This window comes from Lasioglossum baleicum, chromosome 3 (genome assembly GCF_051020765.1).
Source record: "Lasioglossum baleicum chromosome 3, iyLasBale1, whole genome shotgun sequence".
In the NCBI taxonomy this organism is placed as follows: domain Eukaryota; kingdom Metazoa; phylum Arthropoda; class Insecta; order Hymenoptera; family Halictidae; genus Lasioglossum; species Lasioglossum baleicum.
The window spans coordinates 8,208,123-8,229,444 of NC_134931.1; the positions used below are offsets into that span (position 1 = coordinate 8,208,123).

Here is a 21,322-nt window from a genome sequence, read left to right on the forward strand (position 1 = left end):
AGAATAAAGGGAGCTGTTACCGATTTCTTGGCGATTCGGAGACTTGATGTGCAGTGGTCGTTGGCAGTTACTTGTCACTTGTCCTCACTATCAGTCAGGAAAATGGTTTTAAATTGTTTGGTAAATTACTTGGGATTTTTTACAATTATTTGTTGGATTATTCAAGTTGTTAAGAGAAGAATTACAATTTTTATTCAACCTCAATGTCACATAATTAATGCAGAGATTTTTTATTTTGTATAAAAATCCACAGGAATTTTTGTATACGATATTATACATTGCTGGTAAAAAATTGTGAACGATATTGTTGAATGAATTATCCGATCATACATTAACGCAGTGTCTACTGTTAGCTAGTCCATAGAATTTTTTTTTAAATTTATGATACTCAATAAAGAATTTTATAATTATTCGATAGCAGAGTGACAATTTTTATTTTAAATAAAAAAAATCACACTGAGTAACATAACTTGAACATTTTTCTTGAGATTATTATTTAAAAAACGATTTTTTAGGACCTTTTTGATACAACACGATAATTGAAACCTTATAGTCGCTTAAATTGATTGATTAAATATTTTTGCCATGGGGTTGTGTTAATAATTAATCCTCTCGCATTAATTCCCTTGTACTAATTTTTTCACGGTTTATAAATTTGTTACATTGTCTCAATCATCCACATAAATCATGTGAAATTATCTACAAAAAATGTCCTCAGCTTACTCGATGTTCCAAACGAATGAAAGGGGTGGTTTATTAACGAACGAACCACGATCATTTTTCCTCGTCGAAGCGCACTAAATAACGAAACGACGAGTAATTGTTATCAATCAGGTTTGCCTCCACTTCGTGCGGTGATAGAATAATGAAAAACCGTGATGTATTCTCTTTCGCGTACAGTTGCGGAAAATTTGTTTTATAAATCATGATAATTATAGTGCTATAAATTAACGTCGTAACACTCGGTTCTAGGTTTCGTCTGAATTTATGAAATATCCACTCATAGGAAGAATTTAGGAGATATTTTTGTTCAACGGAGTGTTCCATAGGAATTTTTTGTGTTTAAAATTTCATCCGACAACAGATTCTTAAATCGGTTATTTAAATCGGTTTCCAGACATCGGACACTGTTCTTTACCGTATCTAAATATCGTATCAATTTATGAAGTATTCGTGTATAGGAAAAGTTTGGTCCGCCAACAGCTTTCCTAGCATCTCCTACAAATTGATTTCCAGACGTTAGACACTCGGTTCTAAATGTCTCTATCTAAATCTAAACATCTCAATTTATGAAGAATTCACTCGTACAATATACAGAAAAAGTTCTCTTCACCAACAACGTTTCTAGTATCTCCTATAAACTGATTTTCAGATATCGGACACTCGATTTTCCAGCTCTTTGTGTTATTTGCACTCGGATACTTTTCTCGGATCATTTACCGGAATTATTTCAACAGAATCAGGTGACAGATCATTTAACCGAAATAATCTACGGCATTTAAAGTAGTGCAATTTTATTGGAACAAATTTGATAAAACAAAAATATTCGATTTTATAAATACGGTAGACTTTAGCATAACGTAATCAAAGAAACAGTTAAACAATGCTACAAACAAAAGATACACATAACAGTAATAATAATCTTTGTTCGTTCAACCTCACAGCTAGGAATTGAACTTGGTTTTACAATAGATCGAACTTAATCTAAGCATTCTAACAAAAGATGCACATATACAATCTTGTTAAACAATTTCTTAATTCCGTTATACGTCAATCCTTTTGGACTAAATTCACAATATTTCTTTAGAGAAGACAATCTAGTGCAAAGTACTAAACTTGAACTCGATGTGTGTTCTCCCATACGTAGGAAAAATTCGCGAGACAGTGTTGTAGAGCAAGGTGTTGTGTGCAGATTGTTTGCTTAAAAAATTTCATCAACCAAGAATTTGTCTGGTATCATCCATAAATTGATTTTCCGTTCTGAATTTCGTCTCCATTTGCGAGGTGCTCGTCGACGTGTAAAGGAAAAGTTTGTGGGACGGTGTTGTACATGTACAAGCCAGGAGTTCCGGTGCTGGATTGTTTGCTAGAAAAATTTGGTTCGGCCAACAGGTAGAGTGATTCTGTCTGCGTGGACGGCTCCGCAGTCTATCAGCGTTATTTATGCACACCTTAAATTCTATTGGATCGAAGCCTGGGGCCGGTAACCGTGCCCCCCATCGAGCATCGCGCGTTCGCGTTCGCGTCATTCGAGAGCTTTTGTTCGCGAATTAAACGCCCTTTCAACCGTTCAATGGAACCGTCGTTTGATATACGACAGATCGAGCACGCAGCAAGTATGCACGAGCAAACGAGAGACCGATCGGAGCTAACGTGCCCGGATTGCAATTTCATTCCCGGAATCCAATAACAATGTTCATTGACTTGCTCACGTGATCCTGCGCGTGTAAATAATTACGCACGGCGCGGAGTCGTAGCATAGTAAACCCTCAGATTCTGCTGAATTTCACTGGTAGTCGCACACGTTCTCGAAGTGGGCCGATCTTTGAGCGAATTTTCAAAAATAAGTTTGCAGAGATCAGTTCAAATTTTGTTCCTTTTATTGCCAATTTTTATAGCCACAAATATGTAGTGATGTACAGACTGATAGCTTCGTTATGCGAATTTACAAAAACAATTTGCAAAGATCTGTCCAAATTTTGTTCCTTTTATGGCCAATTTTTATAGCCATGTATAGACGACGGATTTATATGCAACATAAATATTTCTGGCTGCTCTTTACTTTACCGGACTCAAAATTTGTGCCTTTCTCCTACGGATTATGATGTATTTGGTATGTAATCCAGAAGATTTGCACCCGGCGCGGATGCAAATCGAAGTTTCGAACCTCTAGGATCAATAGTTCAGGAGCTATGGTCGCTCAAAGTTGAGCATATTTTCAGTTTTTTGACAGGTAAGGGTGCCGCCACATTGGTTTTTAGTGACGGTCGCACGCCGCTTGCTAAGCTGATTAGGATTAGGTCGAGGGGGGCGTGGCGGCAAGGTAAGCGGCTCGCGGTCGTCACTACAAACCAATATAGCGGCGCCCTTACCTGTCAAAAATGCTCAAATTTAAGCGACTGTAGCTCCTCAACTATTGATCCTAGAGGATCGAAACTTCGATCTGCATCCGCACCGGGTACAAATCTACTGGACTACATACCAAATACGTCATAATTCGTAGGAGAAAGATACTAATTTTGAGTCCGGTAAAGTAAAGTTTATCCAAATTTCTTACCAGAGTTGGAACAAAGTGGAGTGAATTAGAAATTTATTTTCTTCCCTATTATGTTTAGTAGGTTAAGTATAATATAATAGTATTTTTAAATTTTTCTAATATTTTTGTGCTATTTTAAATTACACCCACTTATTTTTGTCATAAGTGCATAAAATCCGCAGTCTAGCCATGTATTCCTGATCATTTACAGATCCAAAGTGGACTGTAGGTCTTTGTGTGAATTTCACAAGTATCGTGAATTCAATAATTTATACTAAAATCACACTGCTCAAGCTTAATATTATAAAATTAATATACTATACTGACGACTTACTATTATTACTACTTAACCCTTATACGATCCTCAGGGTAAAAATTCACCCATTTACTATTTTCACATACTGTAAAATCATTGATCCCTTTATGTCTATGTTGTGAGATGTATTTCTTTAAAATGTGACGTTACAAATGAAACATAATTTGTTGATTTCACGTGTAGGGCAAACATGGGTGAATTATTATCCTAGTCTCTTTTATGCAATTATTCTTGAGGAGCGTATGAGGGTTAATAACGACTATAAAATTAACGAAAAGAATTATAGAAACTATAAAATACTTCTCTAATACAAGAAAATCGCCATTTACATTTTAAGATATAACCTCAGTTAAATCTCTTGTCAGAAGAAAAATTACGTTACGATTCAGCAAAGATAACCGCTGCCAGAGGGAAGTCACGTATACGCGATGCCGGCTGATAGCCGCTGGTTAACGAAATCACGCGCACGTGACAGCGGCCGTCACTGCAAAGGATTGCTTTATTTATCTGTATTCATAAAGTGGTACAAAAAGCAGCAACGTTCTCGTGCACGGTAAACATTAAAATTATACATACACTGCGGATTTCTATCCAGAACAAAAATGTTCTAGTTTTTCCTACCACTCTCGCCCATTTAATCTTAAACAAACGTATATAAAATCCACATTCCTTGGACTTTCTGCATTTCTGCACACAATCGCTTAGCTCTTCTCCATTCCTGTTTCCCGAGTTATTGCACTCGTTACAGACAGTATATTTTCTCTTAACAGGTGTTCGAGGGGTTGTTAACCCTCGAGCGATTACGGGGGCGGGGCCCCTGTCGTTTCTTTTCCGTTTCCCAAAGTCGTACCGGGGTATAGTCGATTATTTTGAAGGCTGCACTTGTGTGTGTCTCGGTATCCTCTCACGCGTCGGTATTCTTCTGTTTATCGCGTTCAGCCCGTGTTCAGGCAATCGTGTTATACATATACATTTCATTCGAGGTATAACAGTTTATTGCGCGTGGAATCCTTTTGCCTCGCGGAATATCTGCAAGCTTCTTGCGTGCGGTTCTCAAAAGGTGCTAGAACTAATGAGAGCCTCGACAATAACGATATCAGCGACGCGAATTACTTTTCCTTTATTTCATCCTTCCGCGCTCATTTATGCTGTAATTCTTCATTTGTTCACGTTCGAGGGTAATCTTGCAATTGACGACGTGCCGCTCACTGGAAAAGTGTCGGGATCGAATTAAAAAAATTATTCTGTTATAGTTCAGTCGATATTGAAGCATATGCTCAGCCTTTTTTCATTTTCAAGTGGATTATTACATAACCCCTTTATATTTAATTAATAATGTTTGAGACTCGCGATGGAGATTGAAAATAGACTAAACGTGAATGCTGAACCGCTTCTTTCGAGTCGAAATTAAATTTTGTCTTCACGATATCAATGGTTAAACATTCAAGTAAGCATAGATGTGTAGATTAGGATCGTTATCGATTTTCTTTTGAGGATGCATATGATAATAAAAATGATTATACAAAAATTGTTCTTTGGTTTGTACGCCTGACGCATTTCACGAATTTACGCGTTGCCTAACTGGAAAACGAGCAAAACAAACACGGTGATTAACGCGTTAAATACTTGTTTAAATATTCACATTGTGTTCATTTCATAAAATCGTTTATGCAAAGTTGTAAATATAATTAATGACTTGATTTTCATCGTCGAGAAACAACACGCAATGAAACAGTCTTACTGTCCGTGTGTGAACGTGTGCACGCTGGTTTGCCGTGTTTTGCACACTTTGAATATTGAGCTTCATAATTTCGCGGAGCGATTTTAAACATTTTCGGATTAAAATCCCGTAAAAACAGCGTATCTTTAAAGACACAATCTCCCATGTCACGAGGATTGACGCGGCCGCGGCGGATGGAAGATTAATTCTAGTGTAAAGAGATATATTCGGGCAGTTTTTCTGAAAAGACTATTCGGAAATTTGGCTTTCAAACATCCCACGATTGAAAAGCCATTCAAGTTTTATTTAAACCGTTTTTCGGTACCGTCGGTGGCATTTACATTCACCGGGGTCGGCTTAAATCGGTCAGCTTGTGCGTAAACTGCGTTTTGTTGTGAATATGTGTCGCTCAAATTACTAACATAATACTATAAAACGTTATAGAGCGAACGCAGAATAAAAAGACATTTAGACAAAATTGAATCAAGAATATTTATATGATATTTTAGCTATCACAAGCCAATTGTTTCAATGATAGAATCATAGAAAAAAAATTAAACCGACTTCGAAAAAACGCACTAAAAAGTATAAAATAATTTCCATTTAATTTATGTGAATACACACGAACTTAAATGCAATACAATCTTTTCGGAGGCGGCGCAAAATTGAAAATTTTCGACACTGGAAAAATTACGAAAATCGTTAAATTCTTCTACATGCTTTTACATATTAATGTATCTTCTCTTCCCACCTACTGATTTCCAAGCCCACCATATTCCAATGAAATCATAATCAGCAACATCTGTCATTTGGAAAATTTTCAATTTTGCGTCGCCTCCGAAAAGATTGTATTGTATTTAAGTTCGTGTGTATTCACATAAATTAAATGGAAATTATTTTATACTTTTTAGTGCGTTTTTTCGAAGAAGGTTTAATTTTTTTTTATAAAATTTTTTTCATTTCACACTTTTCATCTCTGTCAGCCGTGACATTCCAAATCGTAATTTGACTTCACTAGAAAATTGTAGCCCCCTCAGCAAAGAAGTTTCACTTCACTAAATACATTTTTTAAATGAATTGTTAAAATGTCTTGCTGGCTGATCTGTTCATTATCCAAGGATGATCCATGATTTTGATACAAATTCTTTAAAAGTGCATACAATAAGCAATCTAAATATCCTAATAATTAGACTGCGGATCTTCCTTTTAAAATAAAAATTGTCATCGTCAAGTCCATCGTGTCCCGGTTTTAAGAAAAAGACATGATCGAATAGGAATCACGTTCAAGAAGCATGAGAATCCTGCTCCAGATTCATCGGCGAATATGCTACGCTATTTTTTTCAGCAGCAAGCGACGGAAAGTAAGGTATGCCGGATTAAAATATGCTGTAACAGGGGCTCCTTCGTTTCGGTTTGCCTTCTTACCCTTGTATGCAGTGTAACGTTTACGTTACACGCTTTAACGGAGTTGTTTGCGCTGGAACTCATGAATACAGAGGGATAAAGGCGAAGTCACGGCGAGAATTTTACGCGGGGAACGCATTGCGCTCGTATGTCACTCAAATGTACAATTCGCACATGTGTACGTGGATAATTCAGGCTCATCTTGCGAAAGTAGGCCGTTCGATGCTTAAACTGGCTGCTCCTTACATTGTACGAATGCGCGAGGATATTTCCCTGAAACGTTTATCGTTCAATCAGTGCATAAATGTCGCCGATGGTCGTAGACAACAAGAAAGAAATTATTATAATTTGTACTCGTTTGTTTTCCGTGGATTTTCAATTTCATTTCCTGGTATGAAATGCCTTACACAAGTCTAACACGCTGATTTATAGTTCCAAATGTTGTTAAAATGTATGTTGTCATTTACGAAACAAGTCCAACAAGTTCTCGCCCCTACGTGGTCAGAAAATGTTGCATATTTATTAATTATTGTTAAATGACAAAGACAACAAAATTCCAAAAACATGTATACCCTATTTTGGTTCATTGTAGATTACGTACACAAAGTTACATAAATATCGATAAACAATTAATAAGAAATATTGTAAAAAAAAGATGAATTTTTTAAAGTATTGTTTAAACAAATAATTTTTTTCTGAAATCTTTTTATATGACTACATTACTTGATCGAAAACACAAATAAAAAAAAATCATTGTCCTAGACCCTCTACTTCCCGATATATTGTATAACGAAAATAGGGTTTTCACCCCCAACTTTGAGGGCTATTTTCAAACCCTTAACACGAATGTCAGCAGCTAAAAAAAAATACGTGTCAAATATTTTTCAACAAACTATATCCTGTATAAATTTCATTAAAATCGGAGTGTTACACTTGGGTAATGTCAAGATATATCCACTATACTTACTGTAAACATTTTTTTAAACATATACATAGTACAAGTGTGGTTCAGTTCATATTCATAGATAATAAAATGCACACTGTTTCATGCTCGTTGGTATTCCGCTGATTTTTAATTTAATCTTTATCTGCCGAGATGAACAGAGATCATCAGAAGTTGTCTCGAATCCTTGATAAATGTGTACTCTGCAAATAGGGTTGCCAGAAATGTTTTATCCAAATATAGAAGAAATAGTGAAAACTGCATGTATATGAGATAGGCTCAAAATATAGGAGTTCAAGTAAAAGAGGGTACACAGCACATTTTAAACTTTTTTATTCAAACAAAGATTTGTGAAAATTATATGCTATTCAAATATGATATAGGAGATCAAGTTCAAATATAGAAGACTCACATCAAATATAGAAGATCTGGCAACCCTAACTGCAAATGTGTTTTAAAACCGCCCACGAAGAAACGCGTTTCAATAAATATCTAGTCGCCGATAGCCACAGAACGAGAAAGAAACTATTTCATAGCAGTTTTTCATTTTACTTTGAACCAACGAACGAAACGGAGACCACCTGGACCTCCTTGTACCACAGATAAATTCGCTATATTTGCTACAAATAAAATTTTAATGGCACCATTTATTTCATCCACTTTGAAATAAAGGAGTCGCATATTTCACGTTCCTCGGGCGATATAATCTCAAGTAGAAGTTATTTGCATTTTATGTTCATTTTAATTGTGCGGCTACGCTGACTTTCGCGTAGCATTTCTAAATTGTTTAATTTAGAACTTACGACCCACCTAATTTAAAACAATAATGGACCACATTTGTGTTCGCATTCTTAATATGTATATTCGATACTGTTTCATTAATCTCTCCAAAACAAAGAACCATACATTCAAATGAAGCATCGAACACACATACAAGCACCTCATTCGATATTTCACAGTTCTTACTATCTCTTTTCAAGAATACTTTCCTCAGACAACTGGATTATACATCAGAGAGTCCCAAAAATTATTGTAAACCGATTTCCCTTTCATGATCGAGAGGCTGAAAAGAAACTACTTTTTATAAATTATTGGCTCTCGAGATTCTCGCTTTAACCTTTAACTACCCGCGTTGGTGTAAAAAGTACACCATTATTTCAAAAAATGCTGTCCCATCACAGTGCGACTTCCCCCACCACTGCCGCTTCATGTAACCTACGCCCAATGTATCCACAAAATACACACGAAGTATTGTTTTGGTGGCAGCACGTTGAACTGCTGTTTCCGTGTATTCATTCGTACACAAGAAGGAAATGAAGAGGAGCAGCCACCAGCTTTGGCAGGTATTTTGATACGAGCGAGATGTTTTATCTGCGGCAGGAAGAAGAATCGAGTAACCACTATCATCTGCGGCAGTTGCAAGAGATCAGTATGTAAACAACATATGACCACCGTTATTACATGCGATTCGTGCAAGATCGGCGAACAGAGCAGCGAATAAAGCGAATGTGAAAAGAATGTCACCAGATTTTCTTTTTTATTGACAATTATTATATTCATTTATCGTTATTTTCTCAATAAATATCATAATTCATCAAGACAATGTACTAATTCTTGTACTAATACAATGATATATGTACTTAATCACACAGTAATACATACAGTAGCGGACAAAAGTTTAAGACCGCTATATAGAAGACGATAACTTTTTTAATATTGTACTATACAGTTTAAACTTTTTTGGGAAGCTGGATCAATTAGTTTACTAAAGGATGTGAGAAGAAATTTTTTCAAAAATTGCAATTGATCGGAATTGTTGGAAAAATACTAAAAGTTGAATTTCTAACTTTTTTATGTGGGCCTATATTGAAAATTTAAAAAATACATTTTGTAGATCTGTGTTAATCAAACATATCCTGAAAATTTCGTCAAAATCGGTCGACGTTGCAATGAGCTACAAACGTTTAAAGATGGTAAAAATTGCAGATTTTGAAGATTTTCAGCAATAGATTGTGAAAATCTGCAATTTTTACCATCTTTAAACGTTTGCAGCTCATTGCAACGTCGACCGATTTTGACGAAATTTTCAGGATATGTTTGATTAACACAGATCTACAAAACGTATTTTTTAAATTTTCAATATAGGCCCACATAAAAAAGTTAGAAATTCAACTTTTAGTATTTTTCCAACAATTCCGATCAATTGCAATTTTTGAAAAAATTTCTTTTCACATCCTTTGGTAAACTAATTGCTCTATCTTCCCAAAAAAGTTCAAATCGTATAGTACAATATTAAAAAAGTTATCGTCTTCTTTAGAGCGGTCTTAAACTTTTGACCGCTACTGTACATATGGTGTACAAAATCCACCGCGCGAGTACTTACGTGAAAATTCAGGACGAGGGTAGTTAAAGGTTAAGAGCCGGGTTTGCCGATGCATAATGCGAAAAATAAACAATAGATACATGGAGCCACAGACAGAAAGGATCGAAACAGGTTCGCAAAGGGCTGAAACATGTTCGAGCGTATCAAGCAGGTATCTGATAGGAAGTTACGGCAGACTTCACCGTATTATATCAGCTATTACGTGGTGGAATCGTGTCGCGGACAGGTTGGGGGAGCAGCCTCCGTAACTAATAGCCGAAATCCTAATTCTAAATCCGTTATTATCGGCTGGCAGTGTAAGTAATGGGAGCGTTTGCTTCTCTAGAGAGATAGATAGAGAGGGAGAGAGAACCGCGGTTTATAATCAGCTGCTGAAACGGCGAAACGTGTCCGCCCTTCCCCGATTCTATTATACAGGTTGCCTGGATAAAGTCGGACTCCAAAGCTATTCTGGCCATTCATACGCACATGGTCGCACACAACCCACGGCTGTCTGTCACTCACAACGGACATAACACGTGGAAACTGCACGTGACCAACGTCCAACCGAACGACTCTGGCACGTACATGTGTCAAGTTAATACGGAGCCCATGAGGAGTCAGGTTAGTATAATATGCGTCAGATAACTGAAAATTTCTATCCCTGTTCGTGACAATGGGGTCGCTCTCCAGAGAACTCCCCTTTTATACGTACACATACATATACATAGTTATTATACGTATCTATCTACGTGTGTACAATAGTGTACATACGCATAGACGTTTATGTATGTATCGTGTTTTTTGTTTTGTTTTTTTTTTGCTCGTGGAAAACGCTTCTCTACGGCTTTTAAAACTGTTTATCGACGTCCCCCGATGCTTTCTGCCGGAAAGATGTTGACTCGGACGTATCGAGTGGGCGAAAGTAATTAAACGGTGCTACTCGAACCGAAACTTTAAGTGAAATGTATGGAATCCATGGTAGTGCCATGAATCTTCTGCGCTATAGTTCTCTGCGAACATTTTTGCGGAGCTCTGCTGGACTTTGTACCTCTTGGTCATGTAGGACTTTTAAAGTGTGCATGTATTCTGTCCCCAAAGATCTGTAAATATTTCATCGAGTCCATTGTATACAGTTTCTGTCAAGTGTATTTCTTTTCAGTGTTTGTGTCTTTTTCTAAAATTTTTATTCAACCCTCGAATAGATTTCTCATTGTCTATGAATATTTGGATTGTCGAATCGTCGAATGTTAAAATTGTCGAATCTGGAGTCGTTAAATGTCTGAGCACCTGAATTTCCATATTTCCGAATTCTAGAAGCGTGCGGCAGCAAATATTAGACTACCAAAACACTGAAAATAGCAAACCACATTTGCAACCCAATCGACTCAACAAGCGTGCTCAATCGCACCGCAATCATTTCGCTGCACCACCGCTGCGATCTCGTACAAAATATTACCATCGAAAGCATCAGAGATAGCATCGTTTAATTGAATGTTACGGAAATCGAAAAAGAAAAGGTTTCGGTAACATTCAGAGGGGGAAGATCTCGTCCGGGAAATAACGAGCGAGAAAGAGAATGGAATAGAGAGGCTGACACTACTTCTTCCGGCGTGGACCGGTTGTTGTTGCAATTGCGTCCAGTCCATATTTTTCCCCGGTGGTAAACCTAGATTAAAGCGAAGTTTCTGCGCTGAGCAGTCGCATTCGTTGAGTTTCGAATCCTAGGGTTAAGCTTGATTTAAATGTCCAAGGGAATACATGTTGGTCGAGCGTGCAGAGGCCAGATCTTTTACGCCGCCAGACAAATGGTACTATATGGTGGTTGGTAACGATCTTTTCCACAGACCGGTCACATGAAGGTCGTGATACCGCCAGATATCATGGATTTGGACGATTCTACAGACCTTCTAACGGCTGAAGAGAACAGCGATCTGCGATTACGATGTCGAGCTACGGGGACGCCGGAACCTGTGGTCACCTGGCGGAGGGAAGATGGCGGGAATATTACACTGAGAACCCAGAAAGGCGTTCAGCAAGGTACTGACATTACAATTCCTTCGATCGACCCCTTGAATTTCTTGGCCATTTTCTTCCCAAAAGACTCCCTGGTTACAAGGAAAGGTCACAGTGATGGGGTGATCAATTTTAATTAACCTTCTTCTGGTAAATCTAGAGCAAAAATAAACAGAGCCATATCCTAGCGTTTTTGACAACACTCATTTATGAAGATAATTAACATTTAATTTTGTGATATCCAGAAAATTCATTGATATATTTAATTTCTTCATCGTATCTTAATTTTTCCGGGCTTTGTCTGATTTCGTACAATTTTCGTACTGCCGGAAAAGTTCGTTCCAAATTGCCTGCACAAAATATATTGTATACAATATTATATATAACTAGTTGTACTATTGACAACCGCACCAATAAATAAATGGCAAGATTAGAAAGAAGGAGAAAAGAATACATTTTTAAAGAAAAAATGACTTAAAACTCAGAATTGAAAGTAAAAAAATACAATAACAGTATTTGAACACGTAAGCTCTATCACCCTCGCTACCATAGCTATTGCGATATGATTAAGAAATTAATGTTCTGTGTATCATAAAATAAAATGTTAATTATCTTGATAAATAATGGGTATTGTCAAAAACGCTCGGACATGGTCCTGCTTATTTTTGCTCCGGATTCACCAGAAGAAGTTTAATTAAAATCGATGACCCCACCACTGCGACCTCTCCTTGTTGGACCAAACTTCAAGACTGTCTCTTGATTGGTACTGATTTTCAACACTTTTTTGACTTATCAAAATAGCTTAGTATACTAACATTTACACATAAGTAATATTCGAATGTCTTCAAATTCACCCTCTGCACTACGAATTTTTTAACAATTTTGTTCCCAACAATCCCCCCGGATTTTATCTACCTATATTATTTAACACGTTCACGAGAAATTGATACTATCGTCCCAGTGTTGATACACAGGCAGATGAGCGTGATGTGAAAGGAGCAGACACATTAGTCAAGTCGTGCTCGATTGCACGCGTGCTTGGCAGACTTTCAAAGCCGATTATCTCGAAAATGTAGAATCGGGTAAAGAGAAAAATGAATGAATTACAGATCGAAGCCGTTAATTTATCCTTTCGAGATCATTTTTCTATCGGACCTGGTTTTATTCCCACCCAATCGTGAGTTTTCTTAAAACTCAGATCGTTTTAGCACATTTCTCTATAAAATGAAAATTTTACAAAATTTTAAACCATAACTCGTTCAATATCTCAGCGTATGGCCAGAGAGTGCTCAAAATAAATCGCTCGAAAAAGTAGAGTTGGTGAAAAATTGGTGAAAAAGCGAGATCACAATTGAGTCTGCATATATCTGAAGCATAACTCGACTCGTAACGCGGGATCGCTGATCGGTCATATTATTTCGGAAACACTGTGGAAGCTGTTTCGCTCTTCGAAATAGAATCAGATCCAAATAAAACAAAGATTTATCTTTTAAAAATTGAACGTCTTGTCAGTATATTTCAAAATAGCAGGTTTCGGTGAATCATGGATATTTCAAGTCCAGTTGGAATCTTGGCAATATTATTAATACAATAGAATGACAACCCGACTCATAACACGGGATCGCTGATTGGTCATTTATTCCGCACCAAGTAAATCCAAACAAGCATGATCGATTCGCGAGTTAAGGATACGCGTTCGCCCTCGGGGGTTTCGTTAAAAACGACGCGCTAAGAGAAATGGCGAATAGAGAAGAGAGACAGAGACAGAAAACGAGCGAGAGAGAGAGCGAGAGAAAGGGAGAGAGGGAGAGAGGGAGAGAAAAAAGGATCGTGACCCTGTTGGGTCCACCGCGTTCCGCTGGAAAATCAGCCACCCGATTAGCCTTTCTAACGGTGAGTGATGGATGTTGACTTTACATATATTTCCTCTTCGCCGGCCCCATCGATTCGCATACCCGATTGCAATATTCGCTGTGTACACTGCATCGCGAAAGTGTGTACCACTCGGTATCTATATCGCGCCAACGATCCGCCGATCTTCCCCGTGAACGTGAACGTATCGTTGCGAGTACTATCTCTCCTCTCTCCTCCCTCTCGCTCGCTCTCCCTCTCTCTCTCTCTCTCTCTCTCCCTCTCTCTCTCTCATCTCTCTACGGTTGTTTCGGATCCTTTAATGAGCAGATCCATCCACGTCATTTCACCGGGCCGCATTTGCCCTCGCCGAGAGCGTAATCAAGATCTGAATATTAAAACAGGAATACATTTAAACTACCGGTTCCATGCGATCGGCGGTATTGTTTCGCAAAAGTTTTCGACGGCTGACGACTGGATAATTCCGCGGAAATCGACGATATGCGGGACGATCGACGATACAACTTCTTTTCTTTTACTCTACTCATTGTCAGATGGAGTCTCTGCGGATTCTTGAATTTTTTGTTTCAGATCAAAGTCATTCAATTTGTGTAAAAAGCATCGGCTTCACAATTTAATGCCACAAAAACAAATTTCGTCTGGCACTCTGAATGCGCGTCGATAGACACGAAAATGATTAATGCATAGTTAAAAATAAAAAAATATATAAAAAAAACTTTTTAACAACCACGCTTATATTAAAATGCACTGAAAAGGAGAAAGTAATTTCTTTAGGCATTAGTGACTATAAATAAAAGCATGGAGCGCTAAACTATTATATATTGACGTAATCTTCGTGGGCGCTCCACGCTTTCATTTATTCATAGTGAATAATGCCTAAAAAAATTATTTTTTAAATATATTTTTTCATTTTCTACTTTTTAGTCTTTTTTAAATGGAACGCAAGATATAGTAATACGCGAGATAGAATGAGGGGATGTGTCCGAGAGACGATGTCTCTTGATGGAGTCCGACATTGTTCGAAATGGAACTGAATAAACGGAACACCACACTGAGACTGAGCTTCTTCGGTGCGAAGTTGATCAGTGGAGTGGGGATGAGTCGGAGTGGGAACACGTAGAGGAGTAGGGAGCGCTGGTGCGCGGAGTGGGGATCGTTGAACGCGATGACGTTCTACCGAGCGTCGCGCGGCGAGGTGTGTGACGGTTAATATTAAAATTTCTTTTTCTCCTAGACGCACAGTTTTTTTTTAAATTTGTTTTTTAATATTTCAAGTCTCTAGCTCATTGGGAAGTGATTTAACGACAACTCGGCATGCTAATATAAGTGTGGTAATAAATACGTTTACTGCGGATCTTGACGCAACATTGTCTGTGTTAATCACACGGGATTGAAACCAGATAGTTCGTTTTCTCGCTTTAACAATTTGAACAAACTGAGAATAATAGATTGGCATTGTTGAATTATTTTAGCATATCTTCTGTTTCAAATTGCCATCTTTGTTATAAATGCATGAACTCAGCAAACTAGCAATTACTCTTTAACTCTGTTGGACCCCAAAAATCGTTTCAAATGAACTTGTTTTAGAACCTTAATACGTTTAGAATGACCAAACCACTTTTACTATATTCCCTCTAATTTTCTCAATTAAACATTTTACAATAGTAGTGTATCAGATTTATATACTCGTTTAATGTAAAATTGTGTAACTTGGACCAGTTGATGAATGAAAGGAAAAGATATCAAAGATCAAATGAAGTGGAACTCGGTACAGTTAGCCGAATTGAGTCCCCGGACTCCCACTTGTTGTCGCTTAAACAGTTATCTTTGTCATTATTCTCACGAGACTGACAATGAGTAATTTTACTATTCGTGCTTTCATTGCGTTTAACAATTATACAGCACGCACACACACATTATGTATACTGTTGTTGATATAATACTACTCGGCTGACAGAGCATAAATTCTTGACTACCCCCGACTGATAATACACTCTCTCGCCAGCTCTCGGCCGCCTTTCATAAGCGCATTATCGTAAACAATCGCATCGCAGTCGTTTACGCTCAGTGCTGGTTGCAACTTCTTGATGCAGATCGAGCTTGCAGAATGCATCCCGACATGTCCGAAAATGAAAAATGTGTCAAATCTCGTAATGGGAATTGCAAAAGTTAAAGAATAACAGACTATAAATAAAGCTTATAAATAAATAATAAAATGACTGTAACATAAATTAAAAAAGCTATAAATAAAGCTTAAATTTCTTTTACTCTCTAAGGAGAGTGAATACAACATAATAAATACAGTTTTACGGTATAACAATAGCTTTATGTATGTACACATAAATGGAATTATTATAAATTAACCCTTTGCAGTCGAAGCTATTTTAACTTGAAGATTAAACATTTTTTCCGACCTCGAATAACATAATTCCAAAAGTATCTTTAGGATGTTGAATGAGAATATCTGTCAAACGCCATGTTCGTTTCTTGTCACTTTCTTGTATTTCTAACCTACAATAATAGACAATTTTAACAATGAAGTCGTATACGATTGAAGAGCGTGTTAAAGTTATTAAAATTTATTTTGCAAATCAGTGTTCCGTGATGTTTTCGGCATACATAATATTCCATCAGAGCAAACAATTCAAAATTTGATGAAAAAATTGATGAAACTGTTCATGATAAACCAAAGTCTGGCAGACCAAAAACAGCTCGTTCTAATGAAAACATTGCTGTTGTTCGTGAAGGTGTTGCTAATGACCCATCAACATCAATTCCACGTCGTTCTCAAGAATTGAGCATTTCTTCGAATTGATGTCTGCAAACGTGGTCGTGGTGATCATTTGACAGATATCGTCATTCACACATAATTGTCATAGATGATACCTGATAATTAAATAAAAAAACCAATAAAATTAAAAACAGTATGTTTTTTTTTTTAAAACTTCCCATAGTCTATTTTTGATAACCCTATATATATGATTCTTTCATTTTATGGATATGAAATTAATATACTACCTCATGCAATACTTAAACGTGTAGTAATTGATTAGATACCAACAGATACCAACATACAACAATTTTTAATCGAGTGCTAAGAGTTCATTCTTATACACGTTCCTCTGGATAAAATAAAAATTCAGCCATTTTTTAGTTTGAGATAAATTATATGTATACATATTATATTATGACTAGACTGCGGATTTTTATGCGATTATTGCTTTTGAAAATTTTCAAAAAATGCTAGGACATTAAATATGACAGAATTTAGTACGATTTTAATTTATTGCAAATCTAAAAGGACTACTACCACGGAAAATAAGATTCTATTTTATTCCATTTTCTCTTAAAATGACATTGTATTACTACATTATACAATGTGTTCCCAAAACATAAAGAGCAAAAGCAACAATTTGTTAAAGAGATTACTACAAATTAACCCTCCTTACGTGAATTTTAAGTTTGGCTTGTGGGACCGCTAAAGACCAGTCTAGTGAAGTCTAGAAGATAGTTTGAAGCTTCTTTTAGTAGAATTTCAGAGCCCACAAGGTAGCAGCAGTGGTGCCGCGCAAACAGTATTTCCGCAGAACCTGAACAGCAATCGAAACAACTTAACAAAACGCATATTTCACACAGTAAAATCATACGAGGGGGAGCAGCTTCACCTGACGGGCATTCTACGGCAGGAAATGGGCTCGTACCTCTGCATCGCGTCGAACAGGGTGCCGCCGACGGTCAGCAAACGATATTACGTGAACGTTCGTTGTAAGTGGCCCCCGATGGGTTAGCGTAGCATGGGCTCCCCTGCGGCGCGGCACCACCTCTCCGAGGAAACTTACATGATTAATTATAGTTTTCTCGGTTCGCAGTTAAACCGCTGATTAAAGTCTCCAACCAATTAGTCCTGGCACCTGCTAACAGCGACGTCGTTCTTCATTGCGACGTCGAGTCCTCGCCGAAAGCTCTGAATATTTGGTACAAGGATGGTAAGGATCGCGGGCACAATATCGAGTGGCGTTTGGGGGAGTGCTGTTTCTCAATGTCGCTCCACGCTTTCCGGTGTAATCGCTGTGTCCCAGACACTCCACACCCCTTTTCCCATCCCCCGAGTCGACTGTCTTCGCAGACACAGTGGTCCCGGATCAGGATTTAGCGGTTCCCGATCAATAGAAGTCGCTGTTTCCAAAGTTTCACGGTGAACATCATCGATCAAGTAACCGAATTTATAGATTTTGTCTCGAGATTATTGAAACCGTACAGATCTTTCCGTGGGAAATGTTTAAATAGATTCAAGTTTGACATTTTTATAAAGTAGCCCATGTCAGTTTGCTTTTATTCACTGCTGTAGAAGATAAAGGAACCTTTGGGTAAAGTCTTGCACAATTATTTCGAATAATTCAAGAGGTCTAAAGGGTTTAATATTCATACACAGGAACAATAGTAAGTTTTTATCGCCTGATTTGTTCCGATGTAATCGCTGTGTCCCAGACACCTCCACACCCCTTTTCCCATCCCCCGAGTCGACTGTCTTCGCAGACACAGTGGTCTCGGATCAGGATTGAGCGATTCCCGATCAATAGAAGTCGCTGTTTTCAAAGTTTCACGGTGCACACCATCGATCAACCAACCGACTCTATAAATTCTGTCTTGAGATTATTGAAATTATAGATTTCTTTCTGTGGAAAATGTTGTAGACTCGCTTCCAGGATTGCAAGGGTGCGGGATTTGCCTTCTCTTTTCTCGATAATACAAACACAGAGGTTTTCACTAGTCAAAAACGATAGATAAAATATCGATCTAGGGCGCTATCTCCCTCAAAAGTCCTATTTTTTCGTTTACGAGGCGTAATTTGCGAAAAATAGGACTTTTGAGGGAGACAGCGCCCTAGATCGATCTTTTATCTATCGTTTTTGACTACTGAAAACCTCTGTGTTTGTATTATCGAGAAAAGAGAAGGCAAATCCCGCACCCTTGCAATCCTGGAAAAGGAGCCTACCCCCTTAAATAAATTCAAGTCTGACTTTTTTCATAAAGTAGCCCAAGTCAGGTTGCTTTGATTAACTGATGTAGAAGATAAAGGAATTTTTCGATAAAGTCCTGTATAATTATTTCGAATAATTCAAGAGTCTCGAAGGGTTTAATATTTGTACACAGGAACGATAGAAAATTTTTATCGTCTGATTTGTTCCTGTGTGTTTCCTGTTACAGTCGAATTGTTAAAGCGTGGACCACTGTGCACAATGCGATTACTATACCTAGCGTCTCTAGTACACATAGAGGATCTGTTTCTAATGTAACACCGACGTGGATGTTCCAGGTTTAAAGTTATCGTCGGACGAGAAACATGATCTGTTGGAGGTGCCGCTGAATGATTATGCGTATCAATTGCAGCTGACCATCAAGCGACTAAGCGAACATGATTTTGGTAGCTACACCTGCTCGGCGGAGAACCTGCTCGGAAAAGCTGTGAGCACGATTAGCCTTCAAGGTAACGACTGTTTGATTGTCTTCTGCGTTCTGTGTGCTCAATGGGACAGAAACACCTCCGCTGTTATGGGGATGGAATGTTTGGTAATGGCGCAGAATCGTTTTCGATTATCAAACTCCAAACGATCAGCCAAATTCATTGCAAGATGAGTTCAACAGAAGTTATACAATAATTTCAGTCTCTAATCACGTAAACAATGTGTTGATGATGCGTCTACTGTTTCAAATTTTTATTATAAATACATAAAGCCCTCAATCATTCGCCATTGAATTCAGCTCACCGCACCGTTTAAAATCGAATATACTAATGGATGGTATAAAATGGATTTAAAAAAAAAAAAATAAAAAACGGTGGAGAAACTGGTGAGTAAAATTGTCGAAGTAATTGACTTATAATGTACAAACGTATCTTGATAGATTTAATGGTATTCAGTTTCGTATAACATGATATTCTCACTCACAATGTAATAAAGTCTAATAACATTTGACCTCGTTTCCTCTATAAATCGAATGATGTTCGTGCTCGCATATTTTTGGATTCAGTTGTTATGGAAATTTCCAAATTAATTTAACATTAAATGGGTATGTACATACGTTTAGCATATGTATGTAGAATTTTGTAAAATGCACGTGTTCTCTCCTAACTCTGAGTCTCGACTTCGAACAAATTTGATTATCAAAGTATTAAGTATATAACCGTCGTTATATGTATATATGTATATACAACGCGGGGCTCCCGAAATTCCTCGCGTTAATTTCGTTTTCAGAAAGTTCTAAAAAAATGCTTTACTCGTGTTTTCGCGAGAGGTATTTAGAGCGGCAGCTCATATTTTATTAATCCGTGCTTCCGACGTCGAATTACGTTACTATACGTGCTTGCGGAAACTATAAGCTAATACTGCTTAAATAAATTGGTAAAAAGCTTCATACGACAAACTGAGAAATGTCAATACTGAGATTGTGCATGTCACACGTATGTAATATCCGCAATCTCCTAGTTTACGTGAAAGTGCTCAAATTAATATTGTACACTCTGTTATTTAACGCTAGAACCATCAAGTAATAAATGCTACTGATGTACACAATATACATATACTGATGTACACATTTTAACAAAGCTCCACAGTCTAGTTATTACTAGACTGCGAATTTTATGCATTTATGACAAAAATGAGTAGGTGTAATTTAAAACAGTGAAATCATTAGAAGAATTCAATAAAAATTAATTTTAATATTATTTTCTGCTTTTTAGTTTTGTGTGTGTGAAATTTTACAATCGTTTTTAAACATTTTGATGAGATTATAACAGAGACATGTAGCAAATTTCAGACGGTATCGCGACCGCGTCATATCGAAAACAAATGCCGTGATGAAATAAAGGTTCGACCATAGACATATAGAGATAGACTGCGCTGCCTGTACGAAGCGCTGAAGCCCACAATGGCGGCAAAAAACAAAAATAAAACATCAATAAATACATCAATTGGAAAGAGAGCGCTATGGACCCCGGGTAATGCTCTCTCTCTCACTCTTTGTACCGCGCGCCGCCATTGTGGGCTTCAACTCGCCCATAAGACGGCGCAGTCTATCTCTATATGTCTATGGGTTCGACGGAGAATCTCGGTGCAACTGTTCTTTCGCTTCATAAACAAACATTATAGCATAGTAATACGTAGTAACTTTGTAAACACTGCACGGAGTTCGAACGCACACTGAGCTCCTTCGGTGCAAAGCGGGTCAGTGGAGTGGAGATGAGTCAGAGTGGGAACGCGTAGTGGAGTAGGGAGCGCTGTCGCGCGGAGTGGGGATCGCTGAACGCGATCACGTACAACCGAGCGTCGCGCGGGGAGATGTAACGGTTAAATTTTTAATAGTTTATATCTTCTGAACACATAGGCTTTTTTAAATTTGTTTTTTAAAATTTGGCATTGTCCGTCCAGATCTGA

General features: G+C 37.6%; 1 protein-coding gene across 3 annotated transcripts in view; it reads left to right on the forward strand.

Annotated features, from left to right (window-relative positions):
- The window catches only part of LOC143207299 (lachesin), a 79,061-nt gene that overhangs the window by 50,991 nt on the left and 6,748 nt on the right, over positions 1–21,322 (forward strand). Inside the window, exons 4-8 of one of the 3 annotated variants that reach the window (XM_076420582.1) lie at positions 10,440–10,625; positions 11,849–12,041; positions 17,526–17,654; positions 17,759–17,875; positions 19,207–19,377. In XM_076420582.1, coding sequence (XP_076276697.1) covers positions 10,440–10,625; positions 11,849–12,041; positions 17,526–17,654; positions 17,759–17,875; positions 19,207–19,377 — 796 coding nt within the window. Of the gene's footprint in view, positions 1–10,439; positions 10,626–11,848; positions 12,042–17,417; positions 17,655–17,758; positions 17,876–19,206; positions 19,378–21,322 lie in introns of all 3 variants that reach the window. The other 2 variants (XM_076420580.1, XM_076420581.1) reach the window with 2 other exon arrangements.